Source organism: Oryza glaberrima, chromosome 7, assembly GCF_000147395.1.
Source record: "Oryza glaberrima chromosome 7, OglaRS2, whole genome shotgun sequence".
NCBI classification, from domain to species: Eukaryota; Viridiplantae; Streptophyta; class Magnoliopsida; order Poales; family Poaceae; genus Oryza; species Oryza glaberrima.
In genome coordinates this window covers 21,971,779-21,991,072 of record NC_068332.1, presented here as the reverse complement: position 1 = coordinate 21,991,072, position 19,294 = coordinate 21,971,779, and the positions used below count along the sequence as shown (strand labels likewise).

General features: G+C 49.3%; 2 protein-coding genes and 1 pseudogene across 2 annotated transcripts; 2 read left to right on the top strand and 1 right to left on the bottom strand.

Annotated features, from left to right (window-relative positions):
• The first annotated feature begins 5,181 nt into the window (after positions 1–5,181).
• LOC127779401 (putative anthocyanidin reductase) lies at positions 5,182–7,729 on the top strand. Its single transcript, XM_052306147.1, has 4 exons — positions 5,182–5,361; positions 5,492–5,661; positions 6,253–6,489; positions 7,186–7,729. The coding sequence occupies exons 1-4, from the start codon at positions 5,241–5,243 to the stop codon at positions 7,588–7,590; spliced, it is 933 nt and encodes a 310-aa protein (XP_052162107.1). The 5' UTR covers positions 5,182–5,240; the 3' UTR covers positions 7,591–7,729.
• Positions 7,730–10,858: 3,129 nt separating this feature from the next.
• LOC127779397 (3-oxo-Delta(4,5)-steroid 5-beta-reductase-like) lies at positions 10,859–12,608 on the bottom strand. Its single transcript, XM_052306143.1, has one exon. The coding sequence runs from the start codon at positions 12,402–12,404 to the stop codon at positions 11,175–11,177; it is 1,230 nt and encodes a 409-aa protein (XP_052162103.1). The 5' UTR covers positions 12,405–12,608; the 3' UTR covers positions 10,859–11,174.
• Positions 12,609–14,679: 2,071 nt separating this feature from the next.
• LOC127780302 (uncharacterized) lies at positions 14,680–18,877 on the top strand (annotated as a pseudogene).
• The last annotated feature ends 417 nt before the right edge of the window (positions 18,878–19,294 follow it).

Genomic DNA, 19,294 nt, shown 5'->3' with positions numbered 1-19,294 from the left:
GCTTTTAGATCGCTATATATATATAAGTTTTATTCATAAATTACTTTTTGTTTGTAAAAACGATGGCTCCGTTCCGTGCACGCTTCTCCCACCATGCGCTCCGGCGCCGCAAAGCCGAATTGGCCAGAGTCCTGTCCATCTCTGGATTTTTTTTATAGTTTTTGTACTTTTTATTTTTTTATTTTGAAATAAATTCTTTTAAAAACTTATTTTTAACATGCAAACCTTCTGTCTATGCCAGACGCCTGGCGTGATAAAAAAACACTGACACACCATGTAACGCCTCGACATTCGTCAGCCATAAACTCAACTAACTCACACCGGGGTGTTATGCATTACCTGTGATATAGTACCAGTCCCAGAATACACTAGCTGGTACACACAGAATAAATGTGGAATCAAAGTAAATTGCTTTATTACATCACTGGGTAGTTGTTCTTACATAAGTTGCTATCATGGACAGGCCCATAGATGAGCAACACAACATTACAGAAAACCATAAAAGCAACGGCGCAGAAGCGAACAACGCTAAGCGACTAAGCAACTATGCACTAGGCGAAGAACCTGGGCATCTATCTTATTCCACAGGCGAGGCTTGGGGCTAGGCACGAAACATCTAGAAGTCTTCATACTCGGCTTGCTCGTGGAGATACTCCGAGGTGGTCGGGTCGACGTCTTTATCTTCGTACTCTATAGATTATTATAAGGGGCAAGGGTGAGTACGTAACGTACTCAGCAAACTAAGGGAAAGAATGACATATTTGGTTTAAACAATGAGGCTAAGGTTTTATTTGTGAAAGTTGCCTTTTTGGCAAAGTGATTTATTTCAAAAAAACTCCTAGTGAGTGAGTCAAGTTTTTAGTTGTCGGGAGGAGACTCACGGCTCGACCTATTCCACAAGTTGCTTTGCAACAACTTGTCACGATTAACGAACAACAATTAATTTGTTTCCTCTATTAGTTTCTTCTCACAACACACATAGTCCACACAGTTATCTCAGCACAACAACGCCATCAAGGCCCTAGCAACACCTCGGTGTCGGATGACACCCCAAGCCACACAGACCCGTTCCTAATTATACTCTCCCTTGACCGTGGGCACGGCTGTTCGAACAGTTCATTAATCTTTGCAGAGGTTGCACGCTTTACCCACACAACACGAAACTGACATCGTTTACCCGTCGGCAACAAAAGTTCGTGATAAGGCCTTTCCAAAGCTAACCCATGAAAATCGCATGCCACCTAGTTGGGCTAAGATCCATAGCCGAGTATCAGGCAATGACAGCCGTTATCCACTCAGGAAATACCGAGGATGCCTCCTACTCCTACTGGTACCACGCCACAATAGAGGCAAAAAGACACCCATGATGGGCAAAAATGTGTAAAACTTCGTCTCCTCATCCTCGGCATTCCACAACCGTTGGCACACCAACTCCCATGTGATAACAATTTACTTAGCCAGAGGCATCCCATAAATACCCGTGTGGTCGCACTGTAACGTGTTTGGATGGATTTCCCAAAGGAATCGGTGCTTAATGACAATACGTAGCCAAACCACAAAGGCATGACTTCGATCATCACTACTTTCACAACACATTTTATTTCACAACTCCTCGGTACAACGTACCGGATTTTTAAACATGAATTTGGAATAACCCAAGTTTCCTACACGGCAGCAACGTAAGCATGGCTAAGCGAAACTACCTCGGTAATCGTATAACGATACCGGCGCAAATATTTGTGGAGCTATCAAAGGTATGGAAACATCAACCTATGTAATATAAGTGCGACTACTGGGTTGGTCCGTCGGTTGTATAAACAATCCGAGGCCTAAACAAGTTAATCGTGTGAACTAAACAATGCATCTTTGCAAACAACATATATTTGAAAATATAGGGACAATGTGATCAAAGGGGCTTGCCTTGCACAGGGTGCGGGTCTTCTCCCTCGAAAGCGGCGTCCGAAGCTTCCTTGTACTCGGGCTCTAAACGCGAGAAACAAAGCTAAATAAGGAAAGGCAATAGAACAAGATCAAACCAGAGAAACAACAGTGTCACTGTGTAGATCTCAATTAGGAACTTGAAGGGGGTCAATCGGAGTTACGGATGTCTTTCTATGGATTTTCAGAGAATAAAGGATTTTCTGGAATTTATATTTTGTAAACGGCGATGGAATATTCCAACGGAATATTCCTTTAGAGTTGACGGCAAGGGCGGGGACCCACCTGTCAGCGGTTGTTGGAGGAAAAGAGACGCGGGCCCGCCTGTCAGTGGTTTGGAGGGAGTAAAGGAGCGCGGGGCCGGGCTGTCAGCGGCTCGGCTCGGCTTCTCTTCTTCTTCCTCTCGCTACTGCTCGGCCCGAGCGATGGTCGTGACGCGGCGGCGCGGCTCGGCTCGGCGTCCGGCGACGCTCCGGCGAGGCACCGCTGGCGACGGCGGCGCTTGGAGGCGGGGCGCGGCGGCTCTAGAGGCGGCGGCACAGAGAGCAAAAACTAGAGAACGAGAGAGGAGAGAGAGATGAGTTGGGATGGTGATGGTGTGGGGGAGAAGGAGCTCGGGCTGCTTCCCCTTTTATAGGCGGGCGACGCGGTGGCGAGCTGGCAGTCTAGGTGCGGAGCTCCGGGCGTAGACGGCTAGCAGCTAGGGCGGGATTCCTGGACGGATGAGATGGTGAGGCGACGGCGATGCGACGACATGGCGTCATGCGCCGGTGGCAATGCGACGGCGAAACGACGGCGACGCGACACGAAGTGACGCGCGGAGAGCGGGAACGGCGGTGGCGATGGAACGCGAGAGAGAGGGAGAGATGCAGCCGCGGATAAGCAAGGGCGATTGGATAAGAGAATGACTCGGCCTAGGGTTAGGGGTGACGAAGGGTGAGATCGCGGCCGTTATCCGTTGGCGTCGACGCAACGGCGAAGGGAAGGCGACGCGATGGATGGAGTGAACGGCGACGGGACGGGATGACGCGAGGTGACGTGGCTTTGTGTCTCCCGGAGAGAAACCGGAGCGAGGTCGGGCTTGGCGCGACGCGGATTTGGCGCGGTGCGGGCGCCGGCTCGGTGCGGGGGTGGTGCGGTGCGGGTGTTGGCACGACGCGCGGCGCACGGGAGGGTGTTTTGGTGCAATGCGACACGGACACGAGGGTGGAACGGTGCGGCGTCTTGGGTCGGCATTCTGACGAATACCTTGCGTGCATGCTTGTGGCTGGTCTGGGGAGGAAGATGATGAGCAGTGAGGGGCTGGGCTGGCGCAGGAAGAAGGCTGTGGGCCGGCTTGCTTAGTGAAAGAGAGAAAAGAGGAGAGGCCGAGGAAAGAGAAAGGGGGAGGGCGGCCCAGTTGAATAGTAAACTTTCACCTTTTTCCAGAGTTTTGTAGAGTTGAATTTTGAGTAGATTTTGAAGGGATTTGAATTTGAACTTGGACTAGAGTTTCACAGGAATTTGAAGGAAATTTCTAGGAGAGGATTTGAGATCTCAATGGCACAAAAACAATTAAGAACCAAATTAACTCCAAAATTTTAATGACAAACTTTAAAATAAATGCAAAATAAAATATGTGTGCTACACACCACTTGCAACGGGCGTAACATTTTTATCGAGCAGCGTGACCAAAGATCGTTTTCACACCAACGAGACCAGTGTGAAAGTATTGTGTTGTCACGTCAATTTGCTTGACGTGTGCAAAAGGTTCAGATGTTAAAAATAAGTTTCACAAGAGTTTGATTTCAAAATTAAAAAGATTTTCTCTTCAAAAAAAATTAAAAAGATTTTTAAAATAAATGTACCGTCGTCGTCCGCCGCCTGGTCCGCCTGCCCGCGCGAGTGAAGAAATGGCCGGCTCAATGGCTCCGCCGCGGCTGCACCTGACGGGGACCGTACGTAGCGTGTTGTCATCCACGTTTTCGGTTTGAAAGATTGGTTAATGATCAACAATTTGAAAATGAATTTGGTGGTCTAACAATCAGCAGTGTTCACTTGACAGATTGTTCAATGATCAGCATGGCCAGGATAGAGATGTTTTTTGAAATTTTCTGTAACAGCGAAATGTGTCGGGAATACACATCTTGTTTTTCAAACATGAACCTCGCTTCTCCAGGCCATGATAGATGTATGCTAGCTGCGGCATGTTTGTCCTGGGACGGAATTCTCGAATCTGTTCAAAATTTTTTTAACTTTTAATGAATTGGTACAGACACGGTGATCCGATCTTTTTTTTCTAAATCTGAAATATGGTTTCAAGAAATTCTGGTTTGGTGTAGCGATGGTATGAATGCAAACCTGTGGTCAGAGATCGGATCAGATATCGGACAACTAGTTTGGTAAGTATAAATGCAAATCGTGGCACATGTGGCCACCAAAAAAGGCTGTCCCCGCCGAATACTCACATTGTTTATAGCATGTACAACGGTAGTGGTCTCTCTATTGCTATGCAAGTAAATTTGATGACATGGATGAAAGAGAAAGGAGAAAAGAGAAATATGATTGTTATGCATGACAGCGGCTCAGAGTCGACTCTTAGCATTTATTTATTAGAGCAAATTTCATTGCATGGTAGTGAAAGAAAGAAAAGAATAGTAAGAAAAATATTTTGAGACATTAATGATTAGAGACCATATTGTCTTCAACTATTGTAAGATTCTAGTATCTAGATAATGCAGAGCTCCTGACTCTACCTTTATACATGCCCTTACACTGTTTTACCATATTATAAGCTGTTTTTACTTTTTTTTCCTAACTAATATTTTTAATAAAAAAATTGACTATTTTTATAGAAAATATAATAATATTTTTAATACAAAACAAACATATTATCAATGTATATATTCAACATAATATTTAATTAAACTAATTTAATGTTGTGAATATTAAAATTTTTATAAACTTTGTCAAATATGAAGAAGTTTATAGCTAGAAAGAAAGTTAAAATGACTATTAAGCCCTTGTTTAGTTTCAAACATTTTCTTTAAACTTTCAACTTTTCTATCACATCGATACTTTCCTACACACATAAACTTCCAACTTTTCCGTCACATCGTTTCAATTTCAACCAAACTTCTAATTTTAGTGTGAACTAAACACACCTTAATATGAAATGGAGGAAGTAGATTTTGTTTCCCAAACAACTGACACTGACGCTAAGTTCAGTCTTGTACGTTGTTTGCATTATTTAAACGGGTTGAGAGAGGGCCATAGAAACCAAACGCATCTGATCTGAAGGAACAGAACGAGAAGCAGAAGAGATGACGAGCAGCAGCAGCAGCAGGGTGTGCGTCACAGGAGCCAGCGGCTACATCGCAACGTGCCTCATCAAGAAGCTGCTGCAGCGAGGCTGCGTCGTGCATGCGACCTTGCGAAATCTCGGTATACTCTCCCCAATGATCTCTACTATTCTCTAGCTAGATCACCTCTATATTTTCCAAAAATCTTGTAGCCATCGGCAAGCATAAAACCAACACAATTTACAATTTTTCATGGCTACGTGATTTGATAGGAGATGAGAAGAAGACAGCGCCATTGAAGGAGCTCCCCGGCGCGGTGGAGCGGCTGGTGTTGTTCGAGGCGGACATGTACGACGCCGATACCTTCGAGCCGGCCATCGCCGGCTGCGAGTTCGTCTTCCTCCTCGCCACCCCGCTGCATCACGACCCTCGCAGTACCAAGGTACACACGGCTGCTAGTCTCGAATGCTATCATGGAAAAGATGAAATCATCACATACCAGATCTTTTTTACATGGGCGATAGCAACGTCATTGATGCCGTGACCTTCCATGGGAGTATCGTTTCTAGAGTCTCGTCTTTGTGGTGTTGTCGTAGGCACGACGGTGATTGGTCACACATAGCGGAGGGTCGTTTTGGTGCTAGGTTCCTCGATCTAAATAGTTTGTGATTGTGTGGTTAGCACGCGGTTCTTGGTCGTACACTTTGGTGCACTTCCGATCTCAACGGCTTCTGTGGATTTTTTGTTGTAACTTTATTCATTCTTAATATATTTGGATAGCCTCCTTCGGTCTTTCGGTCTCTCTGGTGAAGAAAAATATTACACAGCTGCTTAAAAATGATAATCTCGATCATTTATTTTTGTAATAATGAAAGTTAATAACTTTCAGACTCTGCACCAAGTGTCTCGATGGCTTAGTAAATGTGAATAGAGGGATAGTGGACTATTGAGTGCTCTGTTTTAGATTAAACTTTACACTACCAGATGACAATAATTAAGATGAGAGGTTGATTCGCATGCTTTTGTTTTGCAGTACAAGAACACCACCGAAGCCGCGGTGGACGCGATGCGCATCATCCTGCAGCAATGCGAGCGGTCAAAGACGGTGCGGCGCGTCATCCACACGGCCTCCGTCACCGCCACCTCGCCGCTCCGGGAGGACGGCGGCGAGGGGTACAAGGACTTCATCAACGAGTCATGCTGGACTCCTCTCGATCACTCCCACAGCTACAACAACACCATGGTGGATGTACTCTCTCCGTTTCACAATGTAAGTCATTCTAACATTTCCCACATTCATGTTAATGTTAATGAATCTATACACATAACATCAATATAAATGTAGAAAATGTTAGAATAATTTACATTGTGAAACAGAGGAAATATGTAATTAATCAACTACACATTTCATGTTGACAAAGTAATGAGCAAATATAATATAAAATTTATCTCTCCTTCAATGTAAAATTTATATAGTTTAAAATTTATCATATAATAGCTTCTCTGTCTGTTTTCATGTTTAAACTAATCACAGTAATCCCTCATTTGATTTCTCTACAAACTTTCTCATCTAATTAAATCAATACCAACTACCCCTTTTAATTTCATATCTATAGCATTGAGAAACTAGATCTAAAAGTATGTATATTTTAGGATGGAAGGAGTATATATATCATCTATATAGATATTAAAAGAATTCAACAGCATAATATATCACTATACTAGTACAATCAATTAAACAGTACACCCAAATTCGCAATCATCGTCAGGAATATTTCTTTCGTTTAACCGAGTGAAAATGGCATTTCAACATATGTTGTAATTCTGAGACTTCTGATTGGTGATTTATTAGATACCATAGAGCAAATTAACAATGGTACATGCAGTACGTTTTTTTGATACTTCAAATGGCTTTATAGGATTATTCTTCATCCAAGACGCTCACAGAGAAGCTGCTGCTTCGTAGGTTTACGCATCATCCAAGACGCTATCCGAAAAGGCGCTGCTGAGGTACAACGAGTCCGAGAGCAGGGCGTTCGAGGTGGTCACCCTGGCGTGCGCGCTCGTCGGCGGCGACGCCGACACCACCCGGCTCTACCACCTGCTCAGCGTCCCGGCGATCGTGGCGCCGCTCATCGGCCAGGAGTCTTACCACGGCGGACTCAAGTACCTGCAGGCGCTGCTCGGCTCCGTGCCGCTGGCGCACATCGACGACGTCTGCGACGCGCACGTCTTCTGCATGGAGCAGCCGTCCATCGCCGGCCGTTTCCTCTGCGCCGCCGGGTACCCCAACATGAAGGACTTCGTCGACCACTTCTCCGCCAAGTATCCGGAGATCACGATCAAGCTCCGAGTCGCTACCACTCGCTAAGCATCCCGGTGATCGTGTCGCCGCTCACCGGCGACGAGTCATGCCACAACACCCTCAAGTTCTTGCAGGCCCTGATAGGTTCGGTTCCACTGGCACACATCGAGGACATCTGCGAGGCGCATATCTTCTGCACGGAGCAGCCGTCCATCGCCGGCCGCTTCCTCTGCGCCGTTGGGTACCCCAATATGCAGGATTACGTCGATCACTTCGTCACCAAATACCCAGAGATCACGATGAAACTCAAAGAGTACGTGTCTTTGACCAGTGATTTATTTGTTATTTTTCATTCTTTAGATAAAATTGTACTCGCTTCGTTCTAAAATATAAGCACTTTTAGCTATAAATCTATATACATGTATGGTTTATACTCATAGCTAAATTTTTTTATATTTTAGGATGAAGATATAGGATGTGCTATATAAATGTATATCATATATATGTGTTTGCTTTTGTGTGGTCTCTTTGTTAGGGTGGTAGGCAAGGACGTGAGGGTGCAAGCGGATACAAATAAGCTTGTGGATTTAGGATTCAAGTACAAGTATGCGGTGGACGAGACGTTGAGCTGCAGCGTCGAATGCGCCAAGAGGTTGGGATTGCTCTGATACGGATGAACTGCGCATCGACCTACTACTATAATCACTAAATACCCATGCTTACAAAATATATATACCATAGTACGTTTTAATGAGGGAAAAAATAAAATATAGTTTTGCCTCAGCTATGTTATTTCCTGCTTTGCTTGAAGGATTGCTCACTTTGATCATGTGTATGCGTGACAACACATTTATATTTGATATATATCATAGAACAATAAAAGCTGTGGTGGGAAGAGGTAGGGTCACAGATTTCAATATGTCACCACCACGGAATGAGATCCTCGGCGTATTAAGTCGGAGGCGTACAGAACTCTAACTTGGATATTTTCAGCCGTCACGAGTGAACGATCACTATGCCACAGTAATATCTAAACAGTAACATCGAACAGTGTATTTCACTGTTGCTATAGCATTAAGTCAGAGACACTGTTTTCTATTGTAGCACGTGACTCAAAATATTGGGCTCCTCTGACGTACAAGCCCAAAGTCAGAGGAGCTGGATCCGTATCACCACTGCAGTAGTGCAGTCTAAGGGCCATGCTCTTTTTCACTCATTAGCTAATATACTTCCTCCATACCAAACTATAAGAACCTATGATTAGATGGGATAAGAAGCATATCTAGATTTGTAGTAATATGATATATATTAACTGATCTTTAATTCTTATATTTTAGGACGGATGTAATAGATTACTATGGACATATTTCCCAAGACACTTAATGACATGATTTTTTTTTGAAAAGCTTTATATATAAAAGTTGTTTACAAATATAAAAAATATTTTTCAAGTTTATATTACTTAATACTTAATTAACCATGCGTATTCAATCGGTCAAACCAATACCGTGTTTAAGTATTCCCTCCGTATAAAAATAACCAAACCTTGAATAGAATGTGATATTTTCTAGTATAACGGATCTAAACAAATGTACATCTAAAACTTTTATCATACTATAAAAAGTTCTATTTTATTATAAATTTATTTAATTTGTGACGGAGGGGGTAGATATGTTTCGTGATGTGTACCGGCCTAGTGTGGATGTTTGGCTGCGATCGAGCCGGCACAAACAAAAACATGTGTCGTTGATTCAATGTTCACACTATCCTGGTGTGGCTCCCAAAACTTCAGAGCAATCTGGAGGCCTGAACACTATTGTGGGAAGACACAGCAAACACGTCACGTGCACGCACGAAACACTTCGGAGAAGAGAAGAAAACGGAGAGACCGACTTCGTCGCCCACACGTACGGTCGCTTGAATGCGGCCGAACGTACGGTTGCGTTTTTATGTCTTCTTCTCTTGCGAGCTGCCACACAAATTAATGGAAAACTATTTCAAACTCTCGACGTTTGCCTATCATCCAAATAATTACGATAGAATTCAACGAGATAGTAAGATAGATTAATATTCCCTCTATTTTTTAATAGATAACGCCGTTGACTTTTTCTCACATGTCTGACCATTCGTCTTATTTAAAAATTTTATGTAAATGTATAAGATATAAATCACACTTAAAATACTATGAGTGATAAAACAACTCATGACAAAATAAATTATAATTACATAAATTTTTTAAATTATAATTTACGTAATTATAATTTATTTTGTCATGAGTTGTTTTATCACTCATAGTACTTTAAGTGTGATTTATATCTTATACATTTGCATAAAATTTTTGAATAAGACGAATGGTCAAACATGTGAAAAAAAGTCAACGGCGTCATTTATTAAAAAATGGAGGTAGTATGTATTAAATCACATCAGAAACATACAAGCTTAAATTTAAATTTATAGAGGCTACAAACATATAATGTGAACAATTATACATGTTGTTAATCACTGAAAATTAATGGTATTATAATGATATGATCGTGAGATAACATATCATCATCATCATCGAAATCTTTTGAAAGGAGTATAGATTTTTCGAGGGAAATTCATTCGACAAATGTACAGCAAATCGTTTTACAAAGCACTAACCCCTTTGGTCAAAATTATTTGATGCTGGAAGCCTGGAAGCATATTGGCCATGCATGACTAGAGATATAGATGACCATAACACCCGAGACCCGATGGCCTGGCCATTTGGCCCGACCCAGACATGGCCCGATTAGGGACGTGTCCGGACCGGCCCGACCCGATAGCTGAGCCCTGCCTGGACCGATGCCTTGGCACGGTGGGCCAGTCTGGCACGGCCCAATCCAATGAGGAGGGAAGACAAGTAGTTTAGGGACTAAAATTATACTTAATGCAGCCATATAATTCACGGTCCAAGAGTGAAGAGATACAAAATAGACTTATCATAATCGTTCAGACATGGCCTAAAGAACTGAGGGACGGAAGTTAGACTTTTTTTTGAAGAAGCACGATGGGCTATCGTACCTTCCGGCCGGCACGGCACGGCCTGAGTTGTATTAGGTCAGGCCCGGGCCGATGCTTCAGCACATGGGTCAACACGACACGGCCCAGTATGTTGGTCAGACCGTGCGTGCCCGATAAATCTTGACCCAAGCACGGCCATGCCTGGGCTAGGCCATGCCTGGGCTGGAGCTGTGCCGGCCCGACTAACCTCGGCCCAGGCACGGCCGGGCCTGAGCCGTGCCGCCCATTTAGCCATCTATATTGGGAGGTAACAGATTCACCACTCATCATCATCATTGAAATATTTTAAAAGGAGTATATATTTTTCGAGGAAAATTCATAGGACAAATGTACAGCAAAACGTTTTACAAACCATTAACCCCTTTTGGTCAAAATGATTTGACGCTGGAAGCCTGGAAGCATTGACCATGCATGACCAGAGAGAACACCAGAAACTACTTTGGTTGCACGAGGCCACTATATTATACCGATGTACTCCCTTCGTCCTAAAATATGACTATTTTATTTGTTTAGATTTATAGCTAAAAATTGTTATATTTCGAGACGGAGGTAGTAATACAATTATTAATCCACGAGAGATTGAGGAGAACCCCGAGATAAATTAATCAAGGAACAATCCTGTAAAGCTTCATCTTGTCGATCCACGCCTCGAACGACCTGACCGTGTTCCGGAACCCCAGGAATCCGTGCTCCTTGCTCTTGTTCATGGTGTCGATGAACTCCCACTTGTCCATGAACAGCGCGTCGACGAACCACCAGTTGGCCACCTCGCCGAGCTCCGTCGCCACCAGCTTCTCCTCCGCGACGATCTCCGCCCACACCGCCTCCTTCCCGGCCATGGCCGCCGTCAGCCCCACCCTCCTCTCCTCCCCCTCGTACCCCGCCCACTCCACCCCGAACTTCCCGGCGAGCACCGGCCACAGCTGCTTCCACTTGTAGATGTTGCCGTTGCTGCAGTTGAACGCCTCGTTCTTCGCCGCGGCGCCGGCGATGGCCGCCCAGATCTGCTGCTCGGCGACGAGGTCGGCGTCGGACGCGTTGCTGAACCCTTCCCACGCGCCGAGGGAGCCCGGCCACCGCAGCTTGCGGCGCTCCTTGCGGCAGATGGCGGCGTAGACGCAGAGGCTGCACACGGCGTTCATGGCGCTCCGCGGCGAGAACCCGAAGATGAGCGACGGGCGGTGCACCGACCAGGTGACGGCGGCGGCGCCGGCGCGGCGGGAGGAGGAGGAGGACACCACCGCGTCGAAGAGGACGTCCTCCTGGTCGTAGTAGAAGTTGCGGTAGTCGTGGCGGGGCATGTCCTCGGAGAAGGGCGTCTCGACGGCGAGCTTGCCGACGGACTCCGGCGGGCCGATGTAGTGCTTGCTCCCGGTCTGGAGGGCGACGTGGGCGAGCGCCGGGCAGGTCGGGACGACGGCGGCGAGCACGTTCCGGAGCATGCCGGCGTTCGCCTCGCGGCTCCGCGCCTCCGCGAGGTGGGGAGCCGCCAACGCGACGTAGAAGACGTGGGTGATGTCGGTGAGCGGCGCCAGCGCCTCGGCGACGGCGGCGGCGTCGGCGAGGTCGACGCAGAGGTGCGTCACCGCGGCGGGCGGCGGCGGCGACCACGGCGGCGGCGGGCGGCGCGACAGCGCGTACACCTTCCACGGCCCGCCGGGGGTGTCCGGGAGCGGGAGGATGTCGACGAGGGAGGTGCCGACGATGCCGGTGGAGCCGACCACGAGCGCCACGCTCCGGAACGGCGGCTGCTGCTCGCCGCCGCCGCCGTCGTGGCGCTTCCTGGCGGCGCCGATGGCGCCTGCCGCCCACCAGCTCATGCTCATCGGCGGCATCGCGCGCCGACGACGACGGACACGGTGATCTCTCTCTAATCTGGTTTGATTTCACCACACAGCCTCATGTACGTGCATGCGACGAAACAGCAACGAACACTTCAGCATGCATGCAAGTGCAAGCAGGACAAGGCAACGGCACCGATAATTGAGTTTAGGACAGGAACGTAGTACCAACTAGCAAGGCCACCAGCACAGGGAGTACGGTGCTAGTGGACTCATCTAATATGCTAATGGTATTGGTACGGCCGCGTGCGTTGTCATAATATTTTTGAAATTTAATATATGATGAATTAGATGCCTGCTATATATAAATACAGTAAAACTGCAAAACACTCGCATATACGTACACCATATTTATATAAGCACATATGAGATATTGAGATAGCATATAGAAGTATTAAGATGATAAAGTTTTTTTTTCGAGGGGACAGGCAGGGAGTTCGTCAAATTCACTATACAATAAGAGAGTTGATCTAGTTTATAAGGAAAACCGGACCTAAAAACCTTACAACAACATGGTTAATTAAAGAAAAACCGGCGAAAACCCAGACTTTAACATACTGATCCTAAGAACAGCAGCCCAACAAGGGAGAGCTTCTAAAACGAAGTCTTCAAGAAGGTTATCACTGCTACAAAAGTGATTTTTCTATACAGGACCCCTTAATTTTTGCAAACGGACCATAACTAGTGGCGTCTACAAAAATCGAGCGGCATTTTCGCAGATGGCTCCTTAAGACGCCCGTATGGAAAAATCGATTTTCCCATACGGGCCTCTTAAGAGGTCCACATGTAAAGATGACCTCATTTTTACATGCGGCTCACTTAAGCGCCCGATTTTTCCATGCGGGCGTCTTAAGGAGCCGTATGCGAAAATAAAATTTGAAAAATTTAATCTTTGATACAGGCCGCATGCAAATATCGCGATCTTCGCAGACAATTTGGCGCATGTGGTTGGCGCAACCGCATGCGAAAACCCTTCTCGCCTGTATGCAAAAACCATTTTTGTAGTAGTGTACACCGACAGAACGACGATATCATCCGATCCTAACGAATCTAAGGTTTTCACCCGGAGAATCCCCTTGAAGTGGCGTTGAACGAGAGCTCCAATAGCAACGCCTTCAAGAAGGTGAACGGCACCCGAGGGCGTCGCCGTTGCTAGAGCAAGGCTTTCACCTTGGAGTCCCCCTCAATCATAGCATCCACTGCGGAAACCACCAAATATCACCTGCACACCGAAGATATCTGCACTATGCACACCACCTGCACAACGACCGGATTCCATGACACCCCCGACCTGACTAAGGACGCGCCGGATCTGGACCTAGCCTGAACCGGCCGTCCTCCTCACCACCAATGCCGGCCAAGCGCCAGACGTGAGGCAGGTCGCCTGCAGGTCGCCAGCCGCCACGCCGCCTCGGATCTGGGCAGGCCACTACTGGATCCGTTGACTCCACCACCGCCGCCCTAACGCCGTCGCCATCCCCGCCGCCGTCACCATCCCCGCCACCATCGGCCACATCCCCGCCCGGAACCGCTTACCTCGATCATCGTCATCGCAAACCCTGCCAGCGTCGCCGTCCCCGTTGCTAGCTGCTGTCGCCATCTCGTTAAATCCGGCCGAGCGGCGCTGATCGGCGGTCACCGCCGCTGCCGCCGCCCGGACAGATCCCCTGACCGCCTGAGCTTCAGGAAGCGAGAAGCCCCGCCGCCGCCGTCCTTGCAGCCGCGCGGCACGGCGGCGGCCGCTCGGGCGACGGCGAGGCGGAGGAGAGGTGTGGGAGAGAGGGGGCGGACGGGTCGTGGCCTTGCGAGCTGCCCCAGGGGAGAGCGACGCCTTTAAGATGATAAAATCACCATGCACGTTATATGTTATATTCATTTGTCGTTAATTCATACGACAAAATGATGTCCTGTGTGTCTGACCCATTGTTGTTGTCCATCACTGAGTACATAGTCATAGTAGTACGAGTTGATTATTATTGGGGATACGTGGCCTATGGCCTATGAATTTAGCAAGTCGTACAGATCTGCTTAGCAGCCGCATTGTGAGTCTAAGGCCTTCGAGAAAATAGGCATTATACCATAGTTAAAACGAGGCTTCGCTAAAATATCATGCTACAATTAGGATGCGTCCAAATACTACTTTCAACTGGAACCAACCCGCTGGAATGCTATTTTCTTTCGGATAAAGGCCACTTTCAACTGGGACCAATCCGGATAAAGGCCTGGCGCCCCTGCTCGCTGCAGTACTCGATCTAGAAACAGAAGAGACATGGAAGAGGCAGCAGGTAAAATGGGGCTAGAAGAAGGGCCGTGCACGGTGGGTTGGGGAGTTTTTTTTTTCATTTTTAAATTTTTATTTTCTAATAATATTTACAGAAATATTAAACCATCCAAAATATCTATAGAAATGGCCCCTGCCGCCTAGGTGGAGGGCGGCAAGGTGTGCGCATTTTGCACTGAGGTCCCTTATCGCCTTCTGCAAGGGCTGCAAGGGGGTAAATGTAATTTTCGCCCTACCAAAAATGCATTTTTCTGGTTTTTATTTTCATCTTGTCCGTCCCTCACGTTACCCTCTAATTCTGTAAATATTTTCGCCGGTACAATATTTATATATATATATTAAAAAATAAAAAAAATAAAATGAAAAAAATTCGTGGTTTGGGCACACTAGAGTCCTAGACAGACGCTCGCAGTAGGTCATATATAGGAAAAAGTACACCGAAGGTCTCTCAACTTGTTATCGGGATTAAAAAACATCCTCGAACCGTAAAACCAGATATGTGGGGTCTCTTAACTATACAAAATCAGTCACCCGAGATCCTTCGGTGGTTTTGACCCCGGTTTTAGTCTACATGACAGCTGAGTCAACGTGGGACCCACATGGGCCCCACATGTCAGTCCACGTCATCTCTCTCTTTCCCATCTTCTCTTCCTTTCTCCTCTCCATCACTTTCTTGTCAGGGAGTCTGCGCGGGCCGACGGCCGACCGACAGGGAGGCCGGTGGGGCGAGGCGGGAAAGGAGGAGGTCCGGTTGCCGGCGACGGCCGGCGCTGTGGCGGCTGCTCCGGCCGAGGGCGCAAAGGAGGGAGGCGGTGCCGTTCCGCGACCAAGCACGGAACACGGCGGCATTGTGGCGGCTGCTCCGGTCGACGACGGAGGTGCGGGTGCGGTCGGTGGAGGCGGCGGCTTCTGCGGCGGCTGTGCCGCTGCCGCTGCCCAGCGCCACAGCCTCCACCGTCGCCGCCTCGCGCCATGCCGCCGTCGCCACCCTTCCCCTTCCCCTCCTCCGGCGACAACGACCATCTCCTCTTTGCCGGTGCCGGTGCCGGTGCCCATCTCCTCTGCGCCATCGTGATGCCACCCTGCTGGAGCGCGCCGAAGATCGCCGGAGCACACTGTCGACATCCCCAAACATCACGCATGGCACATCAGATACTACTCCAACCGGTCGATTCGCTGCCGCCGCTGCTTGTCATTGTCAAGGCGCAGCTAGTGTTTAACTTGCTCGCCTAGGACAGTGAGCCGATGCTGTTGAGCACCACGGCAACAAGCTAGCAGATGCATGCTAATTAAGCTAATTCTATACATGTTGTGGCAACGTGGCCGACCAACCAGAGGACGACACGTCGTCATCACCATGCTACACTGCCATGCACAAGGAGTAGTTAGCCAATGTGTTGGCTAAACGAGCCCTGTTGATTTCTACCTTTCACCGTCGTGCGCCTCTACGCGCCGGACAGCGCCGCGCTCGCGGCGCTCGGCGGCACGGGCATCCGCGTCGTCGGCCGCGCGCCCAACTACGACCTCCCCGCCCTGGCGCACGGCGGGACAGCCGCCGCGGCCGCCTGGATCCAGGCCTACCCGACGGTGTTATTCCGGTTCGTCGTCGTGGGCAATGAGGTCGCCGGCGCCGACACGCAGCTCCTCGTCCCGGCCATGGAGAACGTCCACGCCGCGCTCGCGGCGGCTAGTTTGGGACACATCAAGGTGACGACGTCGATCTCCGAGGCCACCATTGGAATCCACATCCCGCCGTCCGCCAGCGAAGTCGTTCATGAGCGCTACGTGATCCCATTCCTGGAACGGACGCATGCGCCGCTGCTGGCCAACCTGTACCCGTACTTCATCATCTACAACAACTCGGGCGGCATGGACATCAGCTTCGCGCTGTTCACGGCGAGCGAGCGGGCGGCAGCCGGCGGAGGCGGCGTGCGAGCGCGCGGCGGCCGGCGAAGCGGAGGCGCACGCGGAGCGGGTGACGTGGACACCTGATATGTGGGTCTTGTGTGGGTTCCACGCTGACTCAACCGTCACATAAACCAACACCGGGGTCAAAACCACTGAAGGACCTCCGATGACTGGTTTTATATAGTTAAGGGACTCCGCATATCTGGTTTTGTGGTTTGAGGATGTTTCTATATCCCGATGACAAGTTGAGAGACTTCGGTATACTTTTTCCGTCATATATACACAAATACACTAGTACACTCGAGGAGGATGGCCGGCCGAACGCAATCTGTCGTCGACACCTCAGGCGACTGACTTGATAACCCCTAGGAAAAAGTACACGAAGGTCTCTCAACTTGTGATCGAGTTACAAAATCATCCCTCAACCATAAAACCAGATATATGACATCCCTTAATTTACAAAACCGTTTATTTTAGGTCCTTCGGTGGTTTTGACCCTGGTTTTATCTGACGTGACGGCTGAGTCAGCGTGGGACCCACGCGAGCCCCACATGTCAGGGTATCCACGTCAACACCTTATCTCTTTTCCCCTCTTCCCTCCCTTCTCTCTCTCACCTCTCTGAGCAGGGGCGCACGTTGGCTGACGGGGCGACGCGGGAGAGGAGGGCGGTGGCGGAGCGAGGCTGGTGGGGCGAGGCGGGACCGTCGCCGCACCAGAAGGGTGGCCAGAACAAGCGAAGCGGTTGTGTTGGCGGGCGAGCGCGGTGGCCCCCTGCGTCGGCGGGCGAGCGTGAAGAGCTGCAGGACGGAATTGCGGGGATGAACCGGTGCGGGAAGAGCTGCAGGCTGCGGTGGCTCAACTACCTCCGCCTGGACATCAAGCACGGCGGCTACACCGACCAGGAGGACCGGATCATCTGTTCCCTCTACAACTCCATGGGAAGCACGTATTGCTACAGATCTGCACGATATGTCAATTATCAAAGCTAGAGTTTAGGCTAGTCTGGGTGGTGTGTAACAGCTATAGCCTACGTGCTTGGACGAATCGCAGGTGGTCCATCATCGCGTCGAAGCTGCCCGGCCGGACGGACAACGACGTCAAGAATCATCATCAGCCGCCGCCGCAGCAGCAACACCACCACCACCACCACCACCGTGTCGCCGGCGGTGGCGCGCGCGTCACGCTCGTGTCGCCTCCGCCTGCCCCGCAGAGCCAATACGCATCCATGCAGCCGTCGTCGGCGTCCTCCTCCTCGTCCGGCGGCAACGCGTGCAGCTTCGGCGCCGCCGCCATGTACTCCCCCTCCCCGTCGACCCAGCAGGCGCCACAGGCAGACGCTCGCGGTCGCGGGGTACACCTCCGTGGTGACGGCGGCGGCGGCAGCGGTGGCGGCGCAGCGCTCGCTGCTCGACGAGCGTGGCGCGGGGGGAGGAGGAACCCGAACTAGCTTAGGAAGGGAGCCGCCTGCCTGCCTCTCCGCTGCGCGCCGCCTCTTTCTAATTCCACCTCGGCGCTTCTTCTCGCCAACACACAGCGTCTCCTCTCCGCTGCCCAGCTCCTCTTCGCCGGTACCGGTGCCCATCTTCGCGCGCCGCCCGACTCCTCTTCGCCGCCGCTGCCGCCGGCCCGTCGCCCTCCTCCACGGCGCAGCCGCCGCCCAATTCCTCTTTGCCGCCGCCGCCCTCCTCCGGAGTACCGCTCCGTTCCACTCCACCTGCTGCCGCGCGCTTGCGGGCCTACTCCGGCCGCTCGCTCGCCGCCGCAGGTCACCCGCCTCCTCGGGTCGTCGTCATCGACCTCCTACGCGCCGTCCCGGCGCAGGCGGAGGCTGCGCCGCCGCGGTCGGCCGCGGACGACGTCATCACCGTAGCCGCGTCGCCCGTCGCCGGCCGCTGACGCCCTCCTGTTCCGCCGGCCTCCTCCCTAGAGAGGTGAGAGAGAGAGAGGAGGGAGAGAAGAGGCGAAAGAGGGAGAGAGGGGTGACGTGGACATCTGACATGTGGGGCCCGCGTGGGTCCCATGCTGACTCAGTCGTCATGTCATATAAAACCAGGGTCAAACCCACCGAAGAATCTAAAATGAATAGTTTTATAAGTTGAGTGATCTCATATATTTGGTTTTGTGGTTAGGGGACGATTTTGTAACTCGATGACTAGTTGAGGGACCTTCGGTGTACTTTTTCCTAACCCCTATCCCATGCGTGTCTCTCTCGATTTCGAATTCGTGGAAGTATGCAGGGACGAAGTAAGCTCCCAACTTCAGCATGAATCCTTCTAAACCACATATTTCTAGCAACCAGTAGTTATCACAGATTTCCTAGTAATATCATTGGGGAAGAGTGAGAAACATGGAGCCAGCTGTTTTCAGAGGAAACATGCATCTAGTCACCCTAACGTTGTCTTATCGTTATAGTTAATACTAGCTCCGTCTCAAAATATAATATGTTTTGCCCATACAGTTACATATGGTTAAATGAGCAAAATCTCTTACAGCATCCTCAATGTGACAATGTTTGTTGCAAAAGTATATAGTAAGGTGAGCCCGTGTCAGATATATAGAGTGGATAATAATATAGGATCCACCTAAAAAATCCATAAACATGAGTCATGTCACAACTAAAAAATAGGTAAGACCCATTAGGACATCCATAATGTGCTAAGGTAATATGTACTCCTTTTGATAGTCATATTTCAT